This window comes from Abramis brama, assembly GCF_963993115.1.
Source record: "Abramis brama genome assembly, chromosome: 16".
Taxonomy (NCBI): Eukaryota; Metazoa; Chordata; class Actinopteri; order Cypriniformes; family Leuciscidae; genus Abramis; species Abramis brama.
This window is the reverse complement of record NC_139978.1, coordinates 23,048,633-23,074,524: the sequence shown is the minus strand read 5'-3', so window position 1 is coordinate 23,074,524 and position 25,892 is coordinate 23,048,633. Positions and strand designations below refer to the sequence as shown.

General features: G+C 37.6%; 3 protein-coding genes across 3 annotated transcripts in view; 1 reads left to right on the top strand and 2 right to left on the bottom strand.

Moving 5' to 3' along the window:
• cacna1sb (calcium channel, voltage-dependent, L type, alpha 1S subunit, b) overlaps positions 1-3,036 on the top strand; it is a 35,056-nt gene extending 32,020 nt beyond the window's left edge. Inside the window, 1 exon segment of the mRNA XM_084138496.1 lies at positions 7-3,036. The gene's annotated coding sequence lies outside the window, so the exon portion shown is untranslated.
• Positions 3,037-3,486: 450 nt separating this feature from the next.
• taf10 (TAF10 RNA polymerase II, TATA box binding protein (TBP)-associated factor) lies at positions 3,487-5,742 on the bottom strand. The gene is made up of 5 exons (XM_084138497.1): positions 5,415-5,742; positions 5,097-5,254; positions 4,948-5,012; positions 3,911-4,025; positions 3,487-3,806 (listed from the first exon to the last, which is right to left on the bottom strand). The coding sequence occupies exons 1-5, from the start codon at positions 5,548-5,550 to the stop codon at positions 3,717-3,719; spliced, it is 564 nt and encodes a 187-aa protein (XP_083994623.1). The 5' UTR covers positions 5,551-5,742; the 3' UTR covers positions 3,487-3,716.
• Positions 5,743-6,292: 550 nt separating this feature from the next.
• Positions 6,293-25,588, bottom strand: efhd2 (EF-hand domain family, member D2). The gene is made up of 4 exons (XM_084087483.1): positions 24,897-25,588; positions 9,851-9,998; positions 9,576-9,710; positions 6,293-9,362 (listed from the first exon to the last, which is right to left on the bottom strand). The coding sequence occupies exons 1-4, from the start codon at positions 25,178-25,180 to the stop codon at positions 9,231-9,233; spliced, it is 699 nt and encodes a 232-aa protein (XP_083943609.1). The 5' UTR covers positions 25,181-25,588; the 3' UTR covers positions 6,293-9,230.
• Between the last annotated feature and the right edge of the window lie 304 nt (positions 25,589-25,892).

The window sequence follows — 25,892 nt, the reverse complement described above, 5'->3', positions numbered from 1 at the left end:
CCTCAGTGCTCTTAATGGATTGAAAATTAAAAACAGCACACTTTTTCTGGAGATATGCTATTAATATATTAGGCAACAGTTGAGATAGGGCATTGGAGGAAAGAGAGAGATAATGGATCAGTATGTGACGCAGGCCAGATTGAACTGTGTCCCTGTGAGGGCAAATGTTTTTTAGTGTAGTGCACTACCCACAGCACTGACACCTTTATCCTTAGGGCCGTTTACATGACACCTTTTTCAACTAATTCACTTCTTATGTGTTTTGGCCGTTCATTTACGCGACAAAGGCGTTTTGGGGGCTGAAAACGCAAACATTTGAAAACGGGTTTCAAAGTGCAAGTTTTTGAAAACGATACCATTAAAATCTCTGTGTAAACTAAAAAACGGTGACGTCATGCAGATGCGTATTACGTTTTCAGTCTAGAGGTGCATAGTTTTCCAGTGTTAGGGGTAGTAACAGATTACAAGTAACCCCAGTTACTTAATCAATTACTTTTTTCCAAGTAGTTATTAAAGGAACACATACATTTTACTTTTACAACAAAATATCTTACTTTTTGAATGAAATAATGGAAGTTTCTTTGTTTTCCGATTTATTGACTCACTGCTCTCCTGTCTCCATGTTCAGAGGCGTTGTGTGCGCTGTGTAAACATTTTAGTATTCTAAATGTGAGCAGGCATTTACTCATCTCACTTGCACATAAACATTTTACAATTTTTTTTTTTTAAACGTACAGTATGGGATTTTTTCTCCACTAGGGGTCGCTAACCTATTTACAATAACAAAGGCGTAGTTTGATGACGCAACATTTGCTAAGAATTATGGATGTTGTCGTCAACGTCAAGCCGACCGATCTAATAATGTTTATGGATGACTGAATACATCAATGTTTTTATCATGACTGTGATATGAAGCAGTTCGGGATTGCTAAGAGACAGCTATCAGCTCCACACGCGACGCGAGTCCCGCGGATATAAAAGGAATATGGACATTTCATTCTACCGAACTACACACAGAATCACTAACGTTACTCACAGGTCAGTTTATTAGACAAATTAAACTTGTGAGGTAACGCAGCGCTGTTTCACTTGGTCTAACATTACACTAGCACACTAAACTGCATTTGAATGTGTTGAAATGTAACTTATGTGTTAGTTTGTCTGTATGTAGTCTCAGCCTCAGACGTCACGCCCACGGAACGTTGGCTAAACGTCTGATGCATATGGTACACTTAACTGGAAACACTTCAGGAATGTCGAAGTCGTCATCTGATTGGTTGAATTTTATCGGATTTCCGGGGGCGCGAGTGTCGCGTTTATTTTCGGTCCGCCGGGAATCAAAGCGCAGACGTGTGATTGCGGAAGAAAAACTGTTGTGTTTACATGAGTGACAATGCGCATTTATCAAGATCAGCTAAACGTAGGATTCTCAAAAGTATGCGTGCACGAACAGATCAATGACTTACTGCTTGTTTTCTTCTCCTTCTTTGATTTTCTGTGCTGACTGACTTGTTGCACGCCGGTCTGTTGTTGTGGGGACATTTCCACGCCCCGAAACGTGACGCTGAACGAAACGAACTGTAATTGGTTGTTTGACATGTCGGTCAAACGGCCTTATGGGCGGGCCTTGGCCAAAGAAAGCTGCTATGAATTCCAGACCTTCAGCCGTCAGTCTGAAGGTCTGGCTACGCGAGACTAGTCTGTATGAGACTAACGTTAGCAGTAACGTTAAGCTAGATCAACATTAGAATAACATACAGATCATATTCTGACATTTTATCATTGTTGAACTATATAACATTGATTAGTTTTATGTAAATGTGCTCACCTGTTTAATAAAGTACATGTAGGAGCGGTCGAAGTCTCGGACGTGGAGCTCTCGTTTATATACTGTCTATGGGAGCTCTCGGCATCTCGAAAACACCGCGCTGATATTGATTCTCGTTTTAGTTCTCCTTTTTTATCCAAAGTCTGCTTGCCATGGTCCATAATGTTTGAACGAAACAACAACAGCGTGCAGATAGACATTGCGAACAGTGGTCCACGTCTGTCGTCTTGGTTACTATCAGAGGGCTCTGGTTCATAGCTCTGGTTACCATGGCAGCACGAGCGGAAACCAGGGACAACGCGAATATGACGCCATTGACTGCGACATAACGGAAATAAAGACACGGTCCGTGTCTTCGAATTAAAATATTAATTTCTCTGGATTTAGAAGTTAATTGGAACTGTCGGGATAATGTAAATACACAACTTTAAAAAATATATAACATAGATATAGTGATTTTTTTATATTTTTAAAGCAAAAAAAATACATATTGTGCCTTTAAATCGAGAATGTCAGCACAGCTGAAAGGTTTGAGCTGCGCCCTCTACTGTTCAGACATGCATTTGCATTTTTTTCAGCCTGAGGCTTTTTCATATCACTTGTTTACATTTGCCACAAAAAAAAAAGTTATTAAAAAACAAACAAGCAAGTAACTTTCCCCAACACTGGTTTCCACTAATCAAAGTGAAGATACTTGACTAAAATAATAATGAAAAAAAAAAAGGTTTTCACTGAGCAACAATGTACCAGTTTTGTGAATCTTCTAAACATAGCAACTGACTACTGACTGTTGCAACGTTGCACCTTTTTGAAATATAGTTGAACTTGAAAAACAGAAGAATGTATTGAACGATGCCACCGATTGAAGTCTTAAAGCTTCTGTTGTACAAGGTTTGATTTGTCATTTCTGTTCAGAACATGTTTTTATATTTAATTGCGAAGTACAATATTTTGTTGACGCATCTGCATTGTGCAGATTCACACATTTTCTCTTTCCACCTCAGCCTGTGTGTCTATGTCTGAATACATAATGAGGTTAAAAGTGCAATTTTATAAACAGGAGAAACATTGTTCACCTTCTTTCTTTGGAAATGGGAAAAGGCTCTCTATCCATTTCAATCTGCAAATCATTTGGGGGTGGTAGTAATGCTTAAAAAATAAAGGATATTAATCCACTGATTCTCAAATAAATGCAGAGAAATAATCTCATTGCTTTTGTTTTTTATTTCACTGAATATCTTTAATCATCATAATATAACTGCACTGTCACCCTATTGAACTTGCAGCTGCATTAAATTTGCCAGTCAGCTCATACAGTTAAGAGCAGCTGCAAATAGCAAAAAGCAAAGGTTAGTATTTCTGTATTATTATTTATATCATGTTTGCTCTAGAGAGATGGAGTGATGAGCGTGCAGCTGTACTACACCGCAGAGGGAAACTTGAGAGCAGCTCCAGATGCTATTAATACTGCGACACGTTACAGCTCAAGCCTCTTATGGTGTGAAACTAAATCCATAAAGCTGAGATGAGAAGTTTAGACAGTGTATGAACGGACGTCACAAATGTAAACTCCCTACAGTAGTTAAATTAAGACCAACTTCTACAATAACTGATCCCAGTAGGCTTCAGAAGACATGCAATTCCACAAACAAAAGGAGGAACTTAATTACAATGAATTTATTTATACAGCATTTTACTGACATTAACTAAAGTCACATGGTGTGGTGTAATCAAACAACTTAAACACAATTAAAGAAAATACAAAAAAGTCGCTAAATCCCTAAAAACTCTGGGCTGATGGTTCCCACACTGAGGGGATAATGTCTTGAAAGCTCTGATGTGACAAACGGCACATTTCCAGCAGTCCATTTGAATGAGGCACGTCCCCTCAGATGAAGTAGTGAGGTTTCTTGACATTTATGCCATACTCTGTCAGGGCCGGTGTCAGATCTTCCATTGTCAACGTGTATTTCTTGTCCTGTGTACGAGAGATTTTTACACCACATTTTTATTTTGTACAAATTATGACAGATTAAATATTCATTATATGACAGATAACTGTGTGAATTTATGAACACAAACCTTGGCCTTGTTTCGAGAGCTTCCGGATGCCGTGCCCTTCATTTTGCAGTGCTGTAGTGCATCGTTTGCAATATCTGAGATGAACTTCTGTGACGCCAGGGATATGAGACGGATTCTGACAACATACAAGAGGATATTGACGCAAGCAAGATTTTGACACCAGATATTTATATTAAGAAATACAGCATTTCAATATTGCCTAATAATGTATTAACAACAATGCAATAGAGTACAACAGTTGGGTTCAGGAAGTAAAAAAATTCTCCAGTAGGAAATTGAGTTGAACGATAAACATTTAAAGACAGACCAACTGTGAGCTATGAGGTTGTTAATCGATGGTATTTGCTTCAAAGCCGTCAGCACGCATTATTTCATCTCATTTTTTAAATAATTGTTTAACAGTGGAATTCCTGCTGAAAAACTACATTACCCATGATGCTGTACAGAAAATGAAACCAATCAGAGTCGAAAAAGCAAAATATCTCTTTAGCTCCGCCCAACTTATAATTGATTGTTTCCATACATCTAATCAACGTTAATAAATTAATTAGTTGTTTTATATTTCTCCATTTACAGTGCTTCATGGGATTGTAGTTCTTTTCATCACTACAACCGTTAAGTCTTGTACCTTTGTCTTTTTGTCCGATTTTCAAATACTTTTTTGGTTCAAATCAAAGTTTGTAGTGTTTCTAATGTTTTCTAATTTTCATTTAAGTTGTATAAACTTAAGTTTCTCACCAAATATTTTTATTTCAGTTGTTTTTCAAATAACTAAAATGTTTCAGCAAGCAATAACAACACTGATAATAAACAGAAAGTTAACATCCATTAATATGGATGCTAATATAGTTATCGTTCATGATGTTAACCGGCCTCCAAACTACATGCAATATGAACAAACTTATGATCTTGTTAAAAATATGTTAAAGTTTGTTTTAAGTTGGCTACTCTGAAGCATCAAAACAAACCTAGAGAATGCATTTAGCACCACAACCTAAAAGCTTTCTGAGACAAGTCATTGATCCAAGTTAACTCACATTCTTGGATCTGATGCTTCAAAACCAGCTCGGTTGAGGTAGTATCCTGTGACTGCGTCTGGGATCTGAAACACAGACAGTTTGTTAACAGTGCAACTCACAATAACCAAAGAATATACTGCAAATATTTGCAAAATATGCGGACTCACTGTAGGAGTGTAGTCCTCCAACTGCATCAGGAAATCGGCCAGTGGTGTAGTTGAGATGACGGGTTTCACATCTCCATTGGCGATCCCTGTGGGCACATACACCCCGTTTGACACGGTGGAGTCGGATGATGGAGTTGCCATGGCAGCCGAAGTGGGAACTGTGAATTACCACAGACGTTAAAAACTGCACGTTTCCACTATAAATACACTCCTACCCATATTTACAATCTTATAAAGACCAATACTAGTATAGCTAAATGCTAAATGACAAGAGCAAGTATCTGAGCATCCAAACTGTCGCAAAGAAAGTTGCCCCACCATTACTGCTGCCCACCGCAGGGATGCTGCTGGCGTGTGTGGAGCTGCTGTTCGGGACGCAGTTGCTGCTGGATGTAGATGTGATGGATGCGGCGGCTGCTCCAGTCTGTCCGGTTTGAGGATGATCCACGTTCATTTTTCCTGCTTAGTTTCAATATTCGAATGCGCTGGGGGTACTAGACAAAATCTACGTAGTTTAAACTAAGGAAAAGTTAAGTCTACCACTCATTCATAAAGCTAAAACAGCGGGGTCGGGGATCAATCGCTGTGTGGAGAAAAATATTTACGCTGGAACCGTGTCACGTGATCAACACTTCCGTGTGCAACTAGCACGAAAGTCCGGAGAGCTTGAGCTTCATATCAGAAATGTGAACAATAGTTCCTGGATAAATAGCGTTTCAGCTTTTTTTTTTTTTTTTTTATCAAAGCGTGTTTTGTTTCACTAAATTTTAAAGCGCAAACCTTGTGTAAACTAGTTTGTATTAAAGTACCGTTTGTAATTTAGGTAAATGGAGATAAAAAAGAGAAACATCTTTCATGCGTCGACAGACGAGGGCTTGCAAATAGCTCCACCTAGTGCTTGACTTCATACTTTTCAAGGTAATTTACAAAACATTAATTTCATAAACTTGAGTACTTTACTCGTGTACACTAGTGCTTAGGTGACACCTTCTCAGTGATAGCGTGCCCAGATTCTCAAACGTAAGTCTAACAAAACAAATATTTCTAGTACTTTAAAACAATCAATCATATTTGTGTGTGTGTACATATACTACCCAATATATTTCATATTGTTTCTAAATTTTATATAACTGAATGAGTAGGACACATAACATAACAATATCAATGACCAGTAAACAACATTTTTTCCAAATTAAAAGTATTTTTATTGTCACAAGAATAATTATACATTTTAGTAAGAAAATCAAAAATAAATGTGCATATTATAGAAGCCACATATCAGTATGTATAAGCCTACAAGAGTATGATACCATGACCACCAGTTTCAACTGAAAGAGACAGTGACAGTAAGGTACAGATATGGTCAGGATGGTTCAAGGCCCTTTCAACCATTGTCAAATCGCTGGAATAAAGAATGAAACGATATAAACATGCCATATGATGAAATTGTTTAAGTACACTGTCATTTCCAATCCTCTTGGCATTACATTTCACAGAAAAAAACAATTCTAGCAAAATAAAAAGTTTAAAAATGTTGTGCTTTTTGTGTTCTCTAACTTGGAAGGAGCAGATTTACACAGAAATCCATAGAAGTTAATACTGCCAAAGCTCTATTTAAGTTATTTAGACGTGCAAACATTAATTATAGAACCAAAACTGTAAAGAGGGATTTTAATGACTAATCATGACTTTTTAAATAGAATATTAACATTGTAGATCAGTGATGTTTAGTCTAAATTCTAATTAACTGTTCTCATATTAACTCAAATGATATCTGCTGAGGCTGTCGATCAGTATCATGAAGGACTTCAGGAAACTTTACAGCGGAATGTTGTACTAAAACAAGCCTAACACAATACCGAAGTGCGAAATCATTTGGCACAACAACAATGGAACAGCTAACATCTCTCTCCCTCTCTCTCAAAAAAAAAAATTAAAATAAAATTAAAATAAAAAGACAGATGGCTTCTAACAGAATGCAAAAGTTGTTTGATTGGTGTCATCAGTCGACTCCTCATTCACCAACCAATAACATATGCACTACTATAATAACCCCTTAAAACCCAATATTCAAAATACTTTTCAGTTAAACAGTAGGTAACAAAAGAAAAAAAGTAGATGGCTGGAAAGATTGGGAGACAAATATTTATACACCTATTGTTTGAATTTCCACAGAACTAGTGAACAAACAAGAACATTTACCAGTGACACGCAACACAGACACAAGGAACATGAAGCATAGCAGTTGCCAACAATATTGACTCTAATGTAGAAAAGAATAAAGGTATTTTGCCTTTATTTATTTGATTGTAAAGGATAATCTGATACACGGAGAATAGAAGGGAGACAAGATTGTAGGCAACAAAATACATATTGAAAAATAAGAATGTTTCTTTTCACAAGACCCCTTTCCATACAAAACTAAAATTATTTTTTAATTTTCATCACATGAAAATATAGATTTGTCTTTATACATAGCATCTCAGTTACTTTTGCCACAGTGTACTGCATGTCACATGACCATTAAACGTTCAATTCGTTACGCTTGTGGAATGATATGTTCCCTCATTTTTCCAGATGTCACAGTAATCTAGTTTTTTAAAACTAGATATTTAATAAATAACATTTGCCATTTTGATGCTGGAATTCATGCACCAGGTCTACAGAACAACCATTCCTATATATTATTTTAATAAATCAAAAGCCTTGCTTCTATTAACAAAACACACACGCTTTCACCTCATTTCACTGTGAATTGGGTGTTTTGCAAGGCTTCTAATATTGGTCATAATTTGACAAATATTAAGCAAGCCAGATTTAGGCAGTTGACACTTGAGAGGTAGTTCACCCAAAAATAATTTTCTCACCATCATGTCGTTCCAAACCTGTATGACATTCTTGCTTCTGTGGAACCCCACTGACTTTCATTATATGGATAAAAACGGTTTAAGCATTTTTCTTATGTCTTCAGCAGAAGAGAGTTATACATGTTTAGAACAACATGAGGGTGAGTAAATAAAACTATGGGTGAACTATCCCTCTAAACAAAAGCTGAGGTGGTGGATTTCACTCATCCATCTGGTATCTGACCAACCCCGTTAGCATTTCAGTTACTTGTTTAGCACACATGGAAGCTCAATACAGGTGTTCAGAGGTTAAACAGTCAGATGACCTTGTCCTGACAACACCTCCATTGACATGAACCACAAAGTTGTTGAAACCAAGTTGCAATTACTTGCTTTTGTAAGCCATTTCAAATTTACAGTCATTTCCCATTTTGATTTTATAGACCAATTGTAAAACATGTGTGTGCCACATTTAACACTGGACACCTTACAGACTAAAGGGAACCATGTATGGACAACGACACCACAGTGACCATGCACAAAACTATATATAAACACTCAACAAACACCATTACAATCATCACCACACATGCATACACCCAAAACCACCTCTTCATCTCTCTCTCTGCTCAGTAAAAATATAGACTATTTTATGCTCTTAATGTATCTGTGAACAAGAGCAGAGATCTGATGTACACTAATCCTCTCATGTTTAAAGGGTCATTGAGGAAAATTGAATTAGTTACGGTACAGTGTAAAGCATTTCTTGCATAAACAGGAAATTATGCCACTGATATGAATATAACATAGGATATGGCATACTGAGAGTACAAGTCGATTAAAAAAAAACTTTAAAACCCCTTAAGCGTTAGAATTAAACCTACTGACACATCGACGAGAACAAGACGCAAGATGCCGTTAAAGTTAAAACGATACTGACGCAACGATGAGGTGAATGAACTACAGTACATATATATACTCATGCGACTGCAACAGAACAAATCCAATCCAGTGTACTGAGATCAGTGTCTGGCTTCACATTCAAAATCAGCCTGAGAGAGAGCGAGAGAAAGAGGCAAAGATAAAACTAGACAAGAGATCCGCTCATGAGCACAAACTACACAGGTGTTCCCTCTCTCAGGAAGATGAATCTGCATGGATTTCTAAGCGTTTCACAGCCTTGCATAGTATCTCTGATTGCGGGGGACTCTGATGACAGACAGACAGACACACACACACACACACACACACACAGATAAGTAAATCGAGGCTGTCGAGGTGGATGCGGCTATTTGAAGGCTGACTTCAACTCTTTGAAAGCGGCTTGTCTTTGTTTCCTCTCTTCCGCCTGACGCTTCTTCTCCTCCTGCTCATTACGGATTTCCGCCTCAAACCGGTTTGATTCGTTAATGGCCTGCACCTGTCACAGAGGAAAATATACATTTTAGGTGATCCTAAACTGAATTTTCTTATCAGTGGCATTCAATGCAACTCATCTAGGCAGGAAATTAAAGTCATTATTAAAACACAGAGCTATCATAGACTAAGATGGGTTTAATAATATAAATTAATTTGAGGGGTTTTTTTGTGCTAAGGGGTGAAAATAAAAGTATTAAATGTCATGATTCTTTACTTTTGCCTCAAAGAATGATTTGGCTCCCTTCACTCCCTCAGTTGACACGTCAATCTCCGACAAACGTGCCAAGACGTGAAGTCCGCTGTCCTCTGCCAGCTCTCCTGCTGCTGCTTTTCTGAAGATAAGGAGAAACTAGAGGAAAGGATGGAGGTGATTAATGTGGGGAATGTTCATCCCAGAAAATACTAGTTTCATGTGAAATACAGCTCTTCATAATTTACGTTTTGCTGTAAAATCTGCAACCAACTGTTTTAACACAGAGGAGCATTTACCTCTCTGAAACTGAGTTTGCCATCCAAGTCTTCATCTACTTCTTTGATCATGTTCTTCAGGCCCAGGTGAGTCTGAGGTGCTCCGAGTTTCTCCATCATCAGCTTCAGCTCCATCAGATCGATGTAGTTATCCTTCTCTGAATCATACCTGCGCACACACAAGAAACCAAATTATTGAACCAGAAATATCATGGAAAATAAAACATTTTATGCACCATGTTTCTGAAAGGATCTGCCCATTTCATCACTGGTGATATTGCTACAATGCCTCTAATGATCAATAGTGCTGAAGAATAACTGGCCCCTAGCTTAGAAGGAAAACCTTGGCTGTGTCCGAAATTGCCTCCTATACCTTCCTATGATGGCACAGTCATTTGTAGTGGTGTCGAAACCAGAGTGGACGTTATCAAGTGTACTCATTAAATCCTGTAATGCACCGCACGACGAGTACACTGAACAGCTAGAGAATACCCATAATGCACTGAGGGCATGAATGAATTCCCCTGTCTTGCCAGAAGATGGCGCCCGCAGCTGAATTATCCATCCATCCATTTTCCAAACCACTGGTCCAAATGTAATGTACAACGTAATATTATACAGGTATAAATTCCTTTTTAATTGATTATTAAATTGAAAGCTCATATTTAATTTTATGTGAATGAAAACGAGTCTGTGAGAGATAGAGGTACAGTCAGTCTGTTCAAAATATATTTTTTATGACATTAATGTAGTGGTGGTGGTTGAATGACCTACACCAGTGGTTCTTTTTTACTCCAAGGCCTGCTTTTTCTAAAACAATATTCTAATATCCGAGCGGATATGAACCTCTATGTTTCTGGATGTCCGTGTAATGTTGTACATCTTTATCTAGTGGGTTTTATTACGTTAATACAACTAAAATTAACTCATTTTAAAACCACTGGAAGTTTTCTTCATCACATTAGACCAATCTACGTTTTTATGTATCTGAAGTTATGAACATTCTTAATCACTAACTTGATGACTAACCTGTAAAATTGATGTCTAACTTGTAAGACTAGTCTTAGCAGTTTATGCAACTGGCCCTAGTACAACCAGTCTTGTTTTCACTTATGTACAATTAGATATGGCGTCTACCCTGAGTAATATACATTACGTGCGGAATTTTACAGGAAATGATTAAAGCTGACCTGCCAGCATCAATATCATCAGTCAGAGCAGAAGTGTTTATTAACAGTCACACATTTATTAAACCTGCTGCTGAGATCATCTTAATGTCTCCGCTGCATTTTTAATAAATACCTTATGAGCTGTTGGTAATTTATTGAGTTAATAGCGATCCAAGACACCAGTGTGTACATTTGGCAGCATTCAATGTAAACTTTAAACAAAATCTGCAGACTAAACATAAGCTAAACATGAAGTCATTTCTCGTTGATCTTAAATCTCTCTCACAAACGAACACACTTCCTGTGGTACAGCAGAGATGTGATCGCTTATGGCTTATAAAACAAGAGACGTTTATATCTGCCTCCTCTTCTTTTCTATCTATAACGAGAAGGTGAGCTGAACTTATCCACAGTTACACATTTTCAGGTGCAAAGGACAGAAAATTGTATGTTGGTGGGTGAGTGGTTGTGTAGCAATGTGTGTTAGTGAGGATGGACTAGTCACTCACAATCATTACGTACGAGACCACTTCCTCCACACGTCCACAAGCTGAAACACGCATATTGCCCAAAGATGAGGTTTTACGTTTTCATGGCAACAGGGTCATTTTATTAAAAGTAGAGGCCAATGTATTTTTTGGATGAGGCTCTTATCAACTATTTGAAAAATCTTCTTCCTTTGATTCTCACTTCCTTGTCATTTTGTTCTTCCTTCTTCCCTGAAAGATACACCCGATAGTGTCCTAAGATTACTTTGCAATGTGTTTTGTACATCTATATTTTGGACAAAAATAAAACATAAAATAAAATGAAATAAGAGATATTTAAATAAATTAAAAGATATTAAATTTAAATGAGATATTAAAATAAAATATTCTGACCCATTCCTATTTCCTACTGGATTCTGGTGATGAGTTTATCTCCCTCATTAACTCCTAGGCAATCCCAGCATGCACCCTGCTCATGAATATGGAGTGTGTCCATCTGCCTCAAAGACATGGCTATTATATTCCTGTCTACCGACACGAGACACCCTGCTGATGCCAAGTCTCTCTCACACACACATACTGTAATAACTCCTCATTACCCCTGTATCACAGACTAACTGACATCTTCCTATCAGTAATTCAAAGGCCAAAAGAGCCTGTTCATGTTCAGAGGCACAAAATCTCTCAAATTAACTCTTCATGCTGTGGCATCTGAGACGTTGGGCTAACCTTGATCACAGGGCTCTGAAAAATGCTGTTTGATGAGGGATCGCTGTTGTGGAGCATGTGAGCCATTGTGAAGGACTCATGTTTCTCTGTGGATGTGGGTTTGGGTAAGGATTACAGTACAGCAGCAGTTAAACACACTAATGTGATTTCAAGGCAAGCAAGATTGAGTTGGTGGTTTATTTTTAAAAGGCAAAATCAGATCACTTTGGAAACCGGGCAACCAGTGTCCATAGTGGTTTTAAATCAATAATTTACGTCCGCATACGGTTAGTCTGTTTAACAAAAGAAAGGTCAAGCATGCCCAGTGCGATTAAAGGTCAGCTGTAATTTAAATCCACCATGTTTAATTATGCAGTCAAACCTCAATGCCTGAAATCACATACTCTTACTTTTGAAAACCTCATCATGCTCTTCAATGACCCAGATTTGCCAAAGATTACTGCCAAGCTTCGATTTTCAGTGTTGTCATCAGTCAAGCTGAATCACTGTGTTAAATAGCGTCACTTCCTCTCTGTCACGCTCAACGGGTGTTTTTACCCTGACCATGGTCAATTTTATGATCTTTTGTTTTACCCCAACCCCGATTTACATAGAAACTTTCATATCCTGCTAGTAAGTTTCAGAATTTACAAAACTCTCATTGAATTTCCAACTCTAATATACACAAACGTTCAAAAGATTAAGAATTCATTAAAGGAGAAGTTCACTTTCAAAAAAACTTTTGCTGATAATTTACTCACCCCCATGTCATCCAAGATGTCCATGTCTTTCTTTCTTCAGTCGCAAAGAAATTAAGGTTTTTGATGAAAACATTCCAGGATTTCCCCCCATGTAATGGATTCTATTGGGACCCAAACGGTAGAAGGTCCAAATGACAGTTTAAGTGCAGCTTCAAAGGGCTTTAAACGATACCAGACGATGAATAAGGGTCTTATCTAGCGAAACGATCGGTCATTTCCAAAATAAATAAAAAAGTTTAAGTTTTATAAGCACAAACGCTCGCCTTGCTCTGTTCTGTGATGCGCGTTGAAGACGTCACGTAATACGCAATTACGTTGAAAAGGTCACACTTGACGTGTTTACAAATGTGCGGAAGGAGGACCATATACACATTTTCAAATGTATTTGTGTCAGTTTATCGTTTAAAATGCCCATTTCGTGTGCGTATCCTGGGTGTTTTAATATTAAAAAGCCAAAAAGAACATTTTCTTCAGGACAGAAATTTTTCAAGCGTGACCTTTTCAACGTAATTGCGTATTACGTGACGTCACGAACGCGCATCACAGAACAGAGCAAGGCGAACATTTGTGCTTATAAAACTTAAACTTTTTTATTTATTTTGGAAATGACCGATCGTTTCGCTAGATAAGACCCTTATTCATCGTCTGGTATCGTTTAAAGCCCTTTGAAGCTGCACTTAAACTGTCATTTGGACCTTCTACCGTTTGGGTCCCAATAGAATCCATTACATGGGGGGAAATCCTGGAATGTTTTCATCAAAAACCTTAATTTCTTTGCGACTGAAGAAAGAAAGACATGGACATCTTGGATGACATGGGGGTGAGTAAATTATCAGCAAAAGTTTTTTTGAAAGTGAACTTCTCCTTTAAGAATTTTTTTTTTTTAAATGAATAGGTGTTTAATACAGCAAGTATGCATTAAATTGATCATTAGTGACAGTGATTTTTAATATTACAAAAGTTTTCAAATAAATGTATTAGTCAATTAATCACCCTTGGGTTTTTTTCTTACTTTTTTTTTTTTACATTTTATCGACACCAAACTTCTCTATATTATTAAACTATCATTTCCTATTTGCTTTCTCCATTTACACATTAAAAAAAAAAAAAAAAAAGTCTTAAGCCTTGAACCAAAGCAATAAGCTCTGAAATAAATCACAACATTACAATTATTTGATTACAAGTGTTCCATGAACAGTTTGGGGTTATGAAAGGGTTACAAAACAAAAATGAAAAACGTCTGCTCTAGGTGTATCTTAGTTTGTGTAAGATCAAGTGGTAAAAAAATCTGACACCATTTACTCTAACCATGTGTTTTGAGGCACGTCACAGGCCATTTACAGCTGTTAAACAAGTGTTAAAAACCCACCAAAAACAAAACAGTAACAGTTCAGCTGGTTTCACAAATCTGGGACAAAATGCAGCTTTTACAATCTATATGGATGCTGCCCAAGTGCCGAAATAAATAAATTTCCCCCTTTTCGTCACCAAGTGCAACTTGAGGAAGATCAACATTTTTGCCCAAATAAGTCTTTAACTTGAATACCTCACACTACAGATGATTGAGGAAGCAAATGCAATCAGCACTTCCTTATAATAACCATGAGAGAGATGAAGTTAAAGCCATGATCATATTCAGACTTCCTTTTGCCTTGGCAAAAAGGTTTGTCTCATTTGATTGGCTTTGCTAATAGCTGCATTTGAACCCTGAGTGAATTCACATGCTGTTGTTGGAAAGAAATCAAGTCTGATGAGTAATTATAAAGAAAGTCAAGAGAAGGAACACAAAAGCTAGCATGTAGCCACATTAGTGCTCTTGGTTTGTGCTCTATGAAGAACTCTTGAAACACTTCTCCATGCAAGCCTGAACTTGCATGGAGAAGTTAAAGTGAAAGCTAAAGGAATTTTTTTTCTTGCTCTTTAAAAAGGTAAATGTTTAAACATGCAACATTTTTCCTGTGGAGTCTCAGTGTTGGAGTTGAGCACAGGGACTTCAGCAAATGTGGGTTTAGCTCGGGCACTGCTGACTGCTCCTGAAGATGGACACAAATGTGCTGAATGTATCCTGCATACTTGACATGACACGTAGAAAAACAACAACTTAGTCATAAACCAAGTGAGAGAGAATGAGGAACAGGAAATGCATGAATAGTCTTCTGAGAGCTTCAATCTGTTATTTCAGCACTGACCCCAGAAAAACTTACTTGCTGCACTTCCAAATTCCTTCTCAAAATGAATTTACAAAGGATTTGTTCAAAACGAAACACATCAGTTGAGCCATCCAAAAGCAGACATCTGACTTAAAGACAATCATTTTGAAATAGGCAACTTAATGAACACTTCAAACCAATGACATTTAGCATCAGTTCTTCAGATGGACAACTCAAAGACTGTAAATATAAAAAGACCGTTCACTCAAATTACAATGAATAAGAGAAAGTGCAGCATGCAATAAATCTAAATAAAAGAGACAATCAGTCATTTCTAAAGTCACTGCAACTGTCTTTTAGAAGCTCTGGTTCCCATAAACACAGATTTGTCACCTGGGATTGCTATTTGAGCATAGGAAACAAATTATGGGACAGTTCAAATCAGATTTTGTTGCTGCTTCAAAATATGTTATTTAAATGCAAGTTTGACAAGCTGATTCTATTATTTATCCATTCAAGTAGACAGGTGTTTGTCTTGCATGATGCCCAAAAATAGCTGCATGGAAGGAACCATTTCAAATATGGCCACAGGGTGAAAGGACTTTCCCTGACTGGGACTTTGACAACGCACAAGTGACAAGCTCCGCCACCTTTGGTTACCGTTGTCCACTTTGAGACTTTACAGAATATAATTTACAGACTTCACCAAATCTTTTTTTCTGCAAAAACTGAAAAAATGTAAATAATTTTGTACATTTTTTTTAGTCGACCATGCTTCTTGTCGGCTAACATTTAATCGAATAATAGGGGGCAGCCCTATACATAGTGGTAAAAAAAATATATACATTTATTATTTATTATTATTATTCTTACAAATAATTTGAATCTTCCATAGTTTCTATCAGCACTACAATCACCAGAACCAATTTGAATATTGAAAATTAATTTGACAGTTTAGTCTACAGCAATAACTAAGATTTATTTATTTAATTTTTGGAGAAGTAAGGTATCCTTATTATATTATCACATTTTTTTTTACTACATTTTTATTTTTCTGTAAAATTAAATGTAAAGGTACTGCAAGACTTCTATAAGACAACAGCTTGTCTGATACTTGGCAATCACCAATAGCTGCTAAGTTGGCATTGGTTAATAACATTTTTAGTTTCATTTTCACCTATCAACATGGTAACATCTACACATCTTGGTATATTTAAAAACTTGTGTTTGTGTGTGCGTGTAATGATGCTGTACTAAAACTCTGAAAGCTTGTGGTAGGACTGAATACAGCTGAGGTTAAACGGGGCTGAGTTTAGTAGTGAAAAACATTTTAGCGAAACTGTCGATGCTAACCCCTGTGTAAAATACCACCAGTAAAATTAATGCAGACTGTTACTTAAAACCAACCACTGGAGCTAAATGGATTGTGCATTGTGGACTCTGAAAGCAACCGTTTGTCAGAATGTGAGGCATGTAACAGGATTTGGGATTAAGCAATTGGTGAAATTTACTAAAATGCTGCCTGATGCTAGCCTTAATACTCATGCCTGTCAGAACAGTCATGCTTTAATGCATGCCTATAGCTACTGCTGATTCAATTATGAACATGTCTGATTAAATTTGAGTAGAATGATGTCTTGGAGCTAAAAAGAGACTGCAGTATTCCAGGCTGCAGCTTAAGGTGGTCTGAAGGACAGTAGCATTTTTCTTGTATATCAGCACATCATGGACAAAACTTCATACTGCACTATGACGCACAAGGAGTGACCAACCAACTCTTTTCCATCCTCCCTCCCTTTTCTATCTCTCTTCCTGCCAATCTTCTTAATCCCAGGTTGCCAAGCAACAGCTAACGGGAGAAGTCATGGGAAAACCCTCACAAACACACAATCAATTCAGAGCACATTTTTTATGATGGCCCAGCATAACAGGCGTGATCAGGACCACACACACCTAAAAAGTTTGTTTGAGCATTTTACATCCACTTCACATCTGTGCAGCGTGTGTGATGACATCATACACGCTCAATTTAATTTCTGGAGATGGGATGGGATGAGGGAACGGTTCGGAGAGAGACACACAACAGCAAGCCTCAACGTAAGAAAGAAAATGAAATCATGGTCAATTACATTAACAGATGATTGGAGAATTTAAACTTCCCCATATTATCAGGCATAAACTTGATATGCAAATCTGAAATAAACAACCCACACAAAATCATTTCTAAAAGACTGTAACCTATGAAAGGGAAGATACAAACACTTTTGTTATCAGCTAGTTCATGTTCTTATGCAAGACTTAACTGGCAAAGAATAGTCGAAACCACAGCAATTGTTCCCCTTTTTCTTGATTTATAAAAATTAAGCTAAATGCATTACTCAAAAAACACAAAGATAACTGTTAGAGAATACATCTCTGCTTTTAAAGCAGAAGCTGACAGCTTCCTGTTCATAATATGGCCTTGCCACCACCATCCGACCCAATGAAATCAGTTTCTCCATGAATTAGCGGAGATCAATAGCATTCAAGGCTCTTCACACACTTGAGATTCTTGCACAAATGGTTGCTTTGAAGCTTCTACAATCAAGAATATTGACAGTAAAATGTTTCAAATCATTTTCAGCTTCTCCACTTGAACCGGAGACTGTAAAATTTAATTATAAAATGAAGATGATCCAGGCTTCTCAATTCTGATATTCAATCCAGCTCACAATATAAAGACGACATGCTAAAAGCATGAAGGTTTACATTTTGTCAAGATGGATCATTATCCACCCACTCCATAGATGAGAGTTACTGCAGTGCAGTACTGATTAACATACAGCAAACAAAAAAATAAGCTGAACCAAACCTGCTTGATGCACGAGAACAAACCTCATTGGTTCTTGTGGAGACTCAAAAGTTCTGCGTAACACACAAGAATGAACCCTATTGATTCTCGCATGTCAAGCGAACATGCTTGAACTTCCGTTTATCATAGCTGATGTGTGCGTTGATGAATGTTTATATGTGAATAAAACACTAAATTAAATCTGTTCAGCGTATAAAGCGATCGTGTCTCTTTGGACTAAACTGCTCAATTCATATGGATTAGTTTTACGATCTCTTTATGACCTTTTTGAAGCATCAAAGTGGTAGTTGCGTAGTTGTCAATGGAGGGACTGAAATCATTCAGATTTTTTTTAAAAAACATCTTCATTTGTGTTCTGAAGATGACTGAAAGTCTTATGGGTTTGGAACGACATGAGGGTGAGTAATTAAGGACAGGATTTGAATTTTTGGGTGAACTACTACCCCTTTAACTATTTCCCTAAACATAGGGTTGCCCCGACTTAAGATTTTTCTAGTCGACTAGTAGTCATTAATTTAAGCCATTAGTAGCAATTCAATTATTTAAATTGAGTGATGGCATTGGAAAAAGTTTCAGGCCTGAGAAAGAATATTATAGGTAACATTGCTAATATTGTTCTACATTACAGAGAAATACTGAGCCATTCAAATAATTAAGAGCTCAAGTGCTCACATAAAGCTTGCCCCAGCGACACCGACAAAAGTAATAATTATGAATGTGTCGAGAAAAAACTGAATGGCCATGTAAAGGGGCTAGCGTTATGCCTGGTACGGTGTATGATTTTGGGCTGTCCCAGACGAAAGATGATCAATCGTAGCGATTTCTGTGATCGTGTCTCCTCAATGGTGGTCCTACAAGGTACAGTTAGAGAGGTTCAAAGACAGCCATTGTCAAACTACTGACCTCAAGCTACGTCTGCTAAATTGGCATGCCAAGTTGGCCTCTTTTCCATAGCCATGACCACATCCATTTTTTCCTATTTTGCTTCCTTCTCTTTTTTTCAGCACACATAATAAACACAATTGCAAAAGTGCGATCTTGCTCTATTTGTTCAACACTAGCGCATGCTGATGACGTTTTATTCTTCTATACTAACTTGCATCATAGCCTACGATTCAATAGGTGTCATTATTGTACAGTGTGATTTGTAATGATCTCTGTAACAGGCATTAGGCTACTTCTTAAGCGTTTCAATTATGTTTGAAATCGATGAATGATACGAGAACATCTGGATTTCCTGCCCGACATAATTACCACATGGGTCAGCCGTTTCAACGATATGTCACAGACTGTGTGATTCGCCAATTCCTGCAGAGCTTATTTCTGTGACTAACTGACTAATTAATATTTTGTTGACTAAGCCTCTTCTTGTCGACTAATGTTTAGTTGACTATCAGGGGGAAGCCCTACCTAAAAGCATGTATGTTTCTGTGACTGTACAAAGCTCATGAATATTTAATGAGGTAAGTACTGATGCAGTTTTTGTTTGCAGCAAGGCACTGCATTTTCCACCACTGTAGCTGATGATCGCAGGCAACACTAACCTTGATCTGTCGGGATTATAGACCAGGTGACTAACCATTAGTCCTTAAGCAGAATCCTTCACGGATCAGCCAATGGCCACACAATCTCAGAGGTTATTTATAGTGAGCGAAGAGTGAAAAGCATGAACATAAAACATCACAAACAGAAAGAACAGGGAGGAATGGCCAGGTGGGACAAGAACTAGAAAAGGAGAACTTCCTGAGGTTACATATGGCCTTTCTGAAAACATAACAGCTAATCTAATGCACTTCCTGCTGCCCAAATGAGTCATTATAAGTCATTATGATGACTGTGTGTAAAAGCCAAATAATGGTGTAAACCTAAATAAACCTCACACCTACACAATTACAGGCAACTTCTAAAGAAAAGACACCCCTTGCTTCTGTCTTTTATACTACATATTGTTGTTAAATTGTTAAATAGAATGAAGCAAACTAATAGGGGTAACCTAATTAAAAGTTTTAGAGACTCCAATTCAAGACTTGTGCGTGGTTTGAGTGATCACTTGCTATCCGTCTTAAATATATGAAGTGACCAAGTGTAAATACCCCCCCTTTAATATCTTATTTGCTGAGACAGCATGCATTGATTGGCTTCCTTTGTCTTCCTTAACTTTGTCTTATCCTCTTAGGTCACTGTGTCAGTTGGATTTGGCAGCATGCAGGAGATTTTGTGGATAAATTCCTTGGCTGGATTTACTTTTAATGCATCTCCATCATAGAAGCACAACAACATCCTGCTATCCAAACTGAACAACTGCACTAAGGTTTTTTTTTCCCCAAACACAGGATATTCAGAGATGAGGAAATGGGTGATTTAGAGAATAATCACATCATTCTGTTCTCTGCAGGGAGAAAGGCATAACCATTTAAGGACTTGGCAAATATATGAGCTTGAGAGTGAAGTGTTCATTGCATTCTGCTATATTACATTATGCATGACTACAATGAGTTTATGATGGCCGCCAATGAGAAACAAGCTATATTTTTCCTACTGACAACTCTATCCTACACCTCTGTGCCCTGCAGATATGTTATGGCTTACGTCTAAACATTCCTAAATGTTCAGAGATGATGTTATCTTTTCTAGGAAATATGGCCTGGAGAAAAGTGTACAATGAAAAAGAGGCCAGGCAGAAGGAGGAAGAGCACAGAGTTATCTTCTGCTTCCTTCATTACTGGAGGCGACTCCGCAGGAACATGCCTCATCAGGCTAAAGCTTCTTGCTCATATGTAGGCACAGCATGGGGCCTGCACACATAATCTCTCAGCCAATTAGGGCAACCTGCCATTCACATGATCAGAGACAGTATTACCAATGAGCGGGGGAATAAGAAGGGTTGGAGTTCATCTTTTTGTCAGTATCTAAGATAGCTGTCCCTTAAAATGTCACACAACTGCATGCAGAAGTGGAATGGATTTCCATTTACTGGTAAAAATCAATCGTCTTAAATACTACAAGTAAATTTTGGCATAACAACATTATAATCGACAGTATGAAAAATGAATATTCATATTGAGATATGTGTTGTTTATTTATAGGTGTTTTTAAAGACTATATGTAAAAAAGGGGAAATGTGCATGTACATTAAATCTAAAATATTAGTCAATGAGGGTATGCACTGATGTCACTTTCCTGCTGGCACGTGCCCCCTCAGCTAATGAGTGCCAAAGCATCCTGCAACATGACTGGCATGTAAGGGGAAACAGCAAAAATGGGAGTACATTGTAGTATTGTAGACATAACATGATGGCTGTCTGTAAAGCTGCTTGGAAACAATGTGTATTGTGAAGCACTATATAAAATAAATTTGAGTTGACCGACCCTTTGGTCGTACTTCAAGACCAGATTTTTGGGCAAAATTAAAGTGACAAGGAAATCATGGTTGTTTCAATTCTGGTCGTTTCAATATATTTTGTTTAAACTTGTATTACTCATCATAATGGATGTTTTTTTAATAAATGCTGACAAAAACTAGTTACGCAGAATATAAGATGAGTTGTCAATACAATATATAACCAAGTGTATTATTTTACCCCCAAATTCAACATATAATTCAAATTCAATATTATATATATATGACATTTCCCAATATGGTAATGTTATTAAATTATTAGTTTTAAAAAGGTTAGATGAAAGAAAGTAATGAAGGGGGAAATGAGCATGAAAAATTAATTATCCAATATTAGCAGATATAGGCCTATATTTAATACAAACTAATGTTGAAAAATGAAAGCAGCCAATAACCTATATGGTACTGATATATTGTGCATCCCATATATCAATTTTAGTCAGATGGGAGTTTGATTGTTGTATCTTGATGTAAACAAAAAAAATTATTGGTGAGGTGAAAATACACAGAAACTTCAAAAGACATGTTCAGACATGGATGAATTCCTCTTGTGAATAATCCTCAATGCTAAACTTGCATTTGCTCAAAATCAAGTTTAAGACAGGATTATGTTCTTTTATGAACTTTGTAGATGTTGCCACCTAAAGAGCAACAACCACAGAGGTTTCAGGTTCAATTCCTTGTACCTTAAAGCAGGTGCATTTGACAGCTCCTACAAGTATTGTAGTATACTTGGCTAACTGTGAACAATACATGCATTTGTACACATTATTATCAATTACCACAGATATGTAAACATCTGGGCTAGTCCCTGTTTATTATTCTGATAAAAATAGAAAATATGCAAATCACTACTTATAACAACCATACCATGAAAGATAAATGACCTACGCACAGTTTTAACAGTTTCACATAAAGATTCCCTACAAAAACCACCCAGAAATGATGGGTTTGAATGCTGGTCCTGAACCAAAAGTTTTGAATCCCTCTGAAAAGTGGCCTGAGGGCAAGGCAAAGCCTGCATTCTTCTTATCAGCTGGACTCTGGCCAGTCTGTGGCTGTTACGCAGTTTTCTTTCTCTCTCCCTGTTTTTTCTGCCTCCCTCTGCACAAAAGCAGTTAGAAAGTAACATTCACAGCAACTGAAGCTTTTGAGCGTTTATTGAACACTGAATGTGCCTACAGTATGTGATGCAAACCTAAGAACATCAGTATTAGTTGAAGGTCATAGTTATGAGATAATCAATCAATGAGTTCTTATGACTGCATACAGGCACATAAAGCATTCCCAACCTGACTCCTCACTGGCCATGTCTAATCCATGTTTCGTTATCTATATTCAGGGCTTCAGGCAACAGCACACACATCTATTATATAGCTGGAAAGTAATAAATCAACTGAAGAGGTGCACAATCCTCTGTTGCCATAAACCTGTAAGGAGCTAAACGACAATTCTTAAAGGGGAATATACCATGAAAACCCTTAGCTAATGTTTAACCTGTGAAGTAACCAGAGGCTTTGTTTCCACTGTGACAAAGGGAGCCATGCACACTTCACACTCTCCTAAAGATGAAACCATCTCACCTGTCTCATTCAGCCCATATAAAGCCAAGGGCTACACCATCAAAGAAACCGAATGAAACTAGTGCTATATCTCACCCTGGGCGAGGTCTTGCTAAGTGAACTCAGCGTTTGGCAGCACAAAGAACTCGTTTACAGACACAATAGAAAAGGTGATACTCTGAAACAATAGTCTATATACAATTATTTAGCAGAAGAAAAAGCTCCAGCAAGCCTTTATCTACTTTTGTAACACCCATGTGGTTATCTAGAGGTAATGAAACCATTGCGATAAGACTGGCATCACATCTATTTTGCAACTAGATTAACCAGTTGAACAGTCATAATTATGACTGTTCAACTGTTTAATCTGCATTAGAGAAAAAATTATTATGACTGTTCAACTAGATTAAACAGAATTTTGGTCATCATTTACTCACCCTCATGTTATTCCAAACCTGTAAGACTTTCTTTCTTCTGCAGGACACAAAAGATTATATTTTTAAAGGTTTCAGTTGTTATTGTCCATGGGGTCCAATGTTGTTTTGGACAATGTTGACTTTCATTGTGTGGACAAAAAAATAAAATAAAATACTGAGACACTTTTCAAAATATCTTCTTTTGTGTTCCATATAAGAAAGTCATGCAGGTTTGGAATGACATGAGGGTGAGTAAATGACAATTTCCATTTTTGGCTGAAGTATCCAAATCAAATTCAATATAAGACTAAATACTATAATAGTATATAAATTATGCAACAACAAAAAAACAAGAATCTGTGAAAAATATCACATTCTGATAAATGAAATTCATTTGTGACATTACGAAAAATGCTACACAAGCCAACTCATCTAGATGCAAAGGGCTCCTCACACAGATTTGGGCGGCCTGTTTTGGCTAATTTACAACAATGGCAGCTTTGTTTGATAGCAGAAATGGGGAGAGGAACCCATCACTTCCTCAGTGCACTAGTTTCTCAACCAGCCCCCTTTCTCACATCGCTGAGGCCTGTGTGAAACCGACCCTGCAGTCACCGCTTCGGACTGACCACTACACCACAGAGAGCACAGGGGACACATTCCTGGAGCGACTCTCACGAAGATTCGGCTTCCCGCAGCTGCCTCTAGTTCCCAACATTCAGCTCAGAGGAGTTTCTTTTGATTCTGTCAGTGAAACTAGCCTGACATGAAAGGCCCTGTGCCAACCCCATATGCAGCAGACAGCATTTACAAAAGCTCTGACAACAGTTGCAAGTCGAATTCTTAAACTGCCTTCATTCATTAACCATATAGGAAGAGAGCAGTCTCACTAAGAATCCGGCCAAGGTGGCTACAGAATTGTGTCATACTGTGCAGTCTAGACTGCACGGCATGCATTTTGGTTAGAGACACAATGAAACCTGGACTGCACGGCATGCATTTTGGTTAGAGACGCAATGAAACCTGACCATGACCTAAAGGACTTTCTCAACCTATGGTTCAAAGTCCTAGATATATCTATGTGTGAAAGCATGTGGAATAAATGATACAGACTTGGGCGGGGCTGAGGTTATGGTCCTTTCTTAGATGTGTAAAAGAGTTTCAGCCAAAACATTTGCTGCAGAATGGAGTAAACAGAAAGTGACAAAAGTAGCATAGATTAAAAAAACTAGACAGCTTGTTCCTGTTTAAACATTCAGTTTAGGTTTAATGGGACAGAAATATGAGTAAAGACCTTATTAAAAGCATACTCAATAAATAATGTTGAAATGTGAACTTTTATTTTAAAATAATACCTAAAACTAAACCAGAGGAAAAATTGTCACCATGTTTCTTTTAGGGCATTTAGGGTAAATTAATAGTACAATTGGACACATGAATGGATGGATAGACAATTAATTTAGATAGATAGATAGATAGATAGATAGATAGATAGATAGATAGATAGATAGATAGATGCTGCAGCAACACTGCAGGTGACAGTTGGTAAGTTATGAGTAACTTACTCTTTGAACATCTTCTCCATGTCTTTGATCTGCTTCCTCGAGAACTCCTTGAACTCGGTGTAGGGGTTGAACACCTTCATGCTGGGCTGCTGGTGTCCACCGACGCCCTCGTTCAGCTCCCCGCGCCGCTGCAGTTTGGCTCCCAGCTCTGAATCCGCGCTGGCCGTGGCCGGTTTCTCGTGAGCTCCGTTCTCATGAGACCCTTCCAAAGCCACCGCGTCGTGGTCGCCGTCCTCGATCTGCAGCCGACGGTTCAGCTTCGATGACAGCTCGTCCGTTGCCATTTCGTCTTATTCTGAAATCTAACTATCTACGGGGAAAATACAGTGGGATAAAATGCTGCAAAGCGCGCAGTCCATATAAAGGTTCAGTGGGTTAAATCCAAATTCAGATAAGCATTTGGTTAAATACGCTTTAAAATGCAAATCATTCGACTTATAACTGTGTGAAGGGATACGCGTCTGTAAACCCACTGATTCAAACGGACAGCGCTCGTGCGTATAATGACGCCGCCTCGGTGATCGCTGACGGTTAAATAAGCTCGTGCGTATGCAGTAAGATGGACACAAACCCGCTTCTTTACGCCACGCCTTTTAAAGAGACTCACCGGACACGAAAGACCACTTACAACACTCTTATCGATACCTTTTGATATTACACAATATAATCTCATCGTATGTGTTTTTAGTTTCAGGTTGTTATTAGCCTATTATAGTTATTTGAGATGACATCGTTTATTTGTCATTAATTTATTCATGACGATATATTTGAGCGAACCAACTTCTTTTGTCGACCAATTCCAAAGATAGACATTGAGCTGTTACATCATGACATCAATTTTATAGACCAACACCAACCTTAATTTATTATTTGATTTATTTATTTATTTTACTTTTTTATACCAACAAGTGGTTTAAACAAGGTAGGCTACTGCTAAATAATACGTATCTATCTCTTCTCAGTAGACCCACACGGAAGTTATGCCTTTAAAAAGAT

What these genes read in the sequence shown, in the direction of transcription:
- taf10 (XM_084138497.1), bottom strand. Translation starts at nt 5,550, where the DNA reads ATGAACGTGGATCATCCTCAAACCGGACAGACTGGAGCAGCCGCCGCA. An exon ending in GAAGCATCAGATCCAAGAAT is followed by an intron (nt 4,026 to 4,947) that starts GTGAGTTAACTT and finishes GTATGTTGTCAG; the next exon opens with AATCCGTCTCATATCCCTGG. An exon ending in GCTCTCGAAACAAGGCCAAG is followed by an intron (nt 3,807 to 3,910) that starts GTTTGTGTTCAT and finishes TCTCGTACACAG; the next exon opens with GACAAGAAATACACGTTGAC.
- efhd2 (XM_084087483.1), bottom strand. Translation starts at nt 25,180, where the DNA reads ATGGCAACGGACGAGCTGTCATCGAAGCTGAACCGTCGGCTGCAGATC. An exon ending in GCAAACTCAGTTTCAGAGAG is followed by an intron (nt 9,711 to 9,850) that starts GTAAATGCTCCT and finishes CCTTTCCTCTAG; the next exon opens with TTTCTCCTTATCTTCAGAAA. An exon ending in AATCATTCTTTGAGGCAAAA is followed by an intron (nt 9,363 to 9,575) that starts GTAAAGAATCAT and finishes CCTCTGTGACAG; the next exon opens with GTGCAGGCCATTAACGAATC.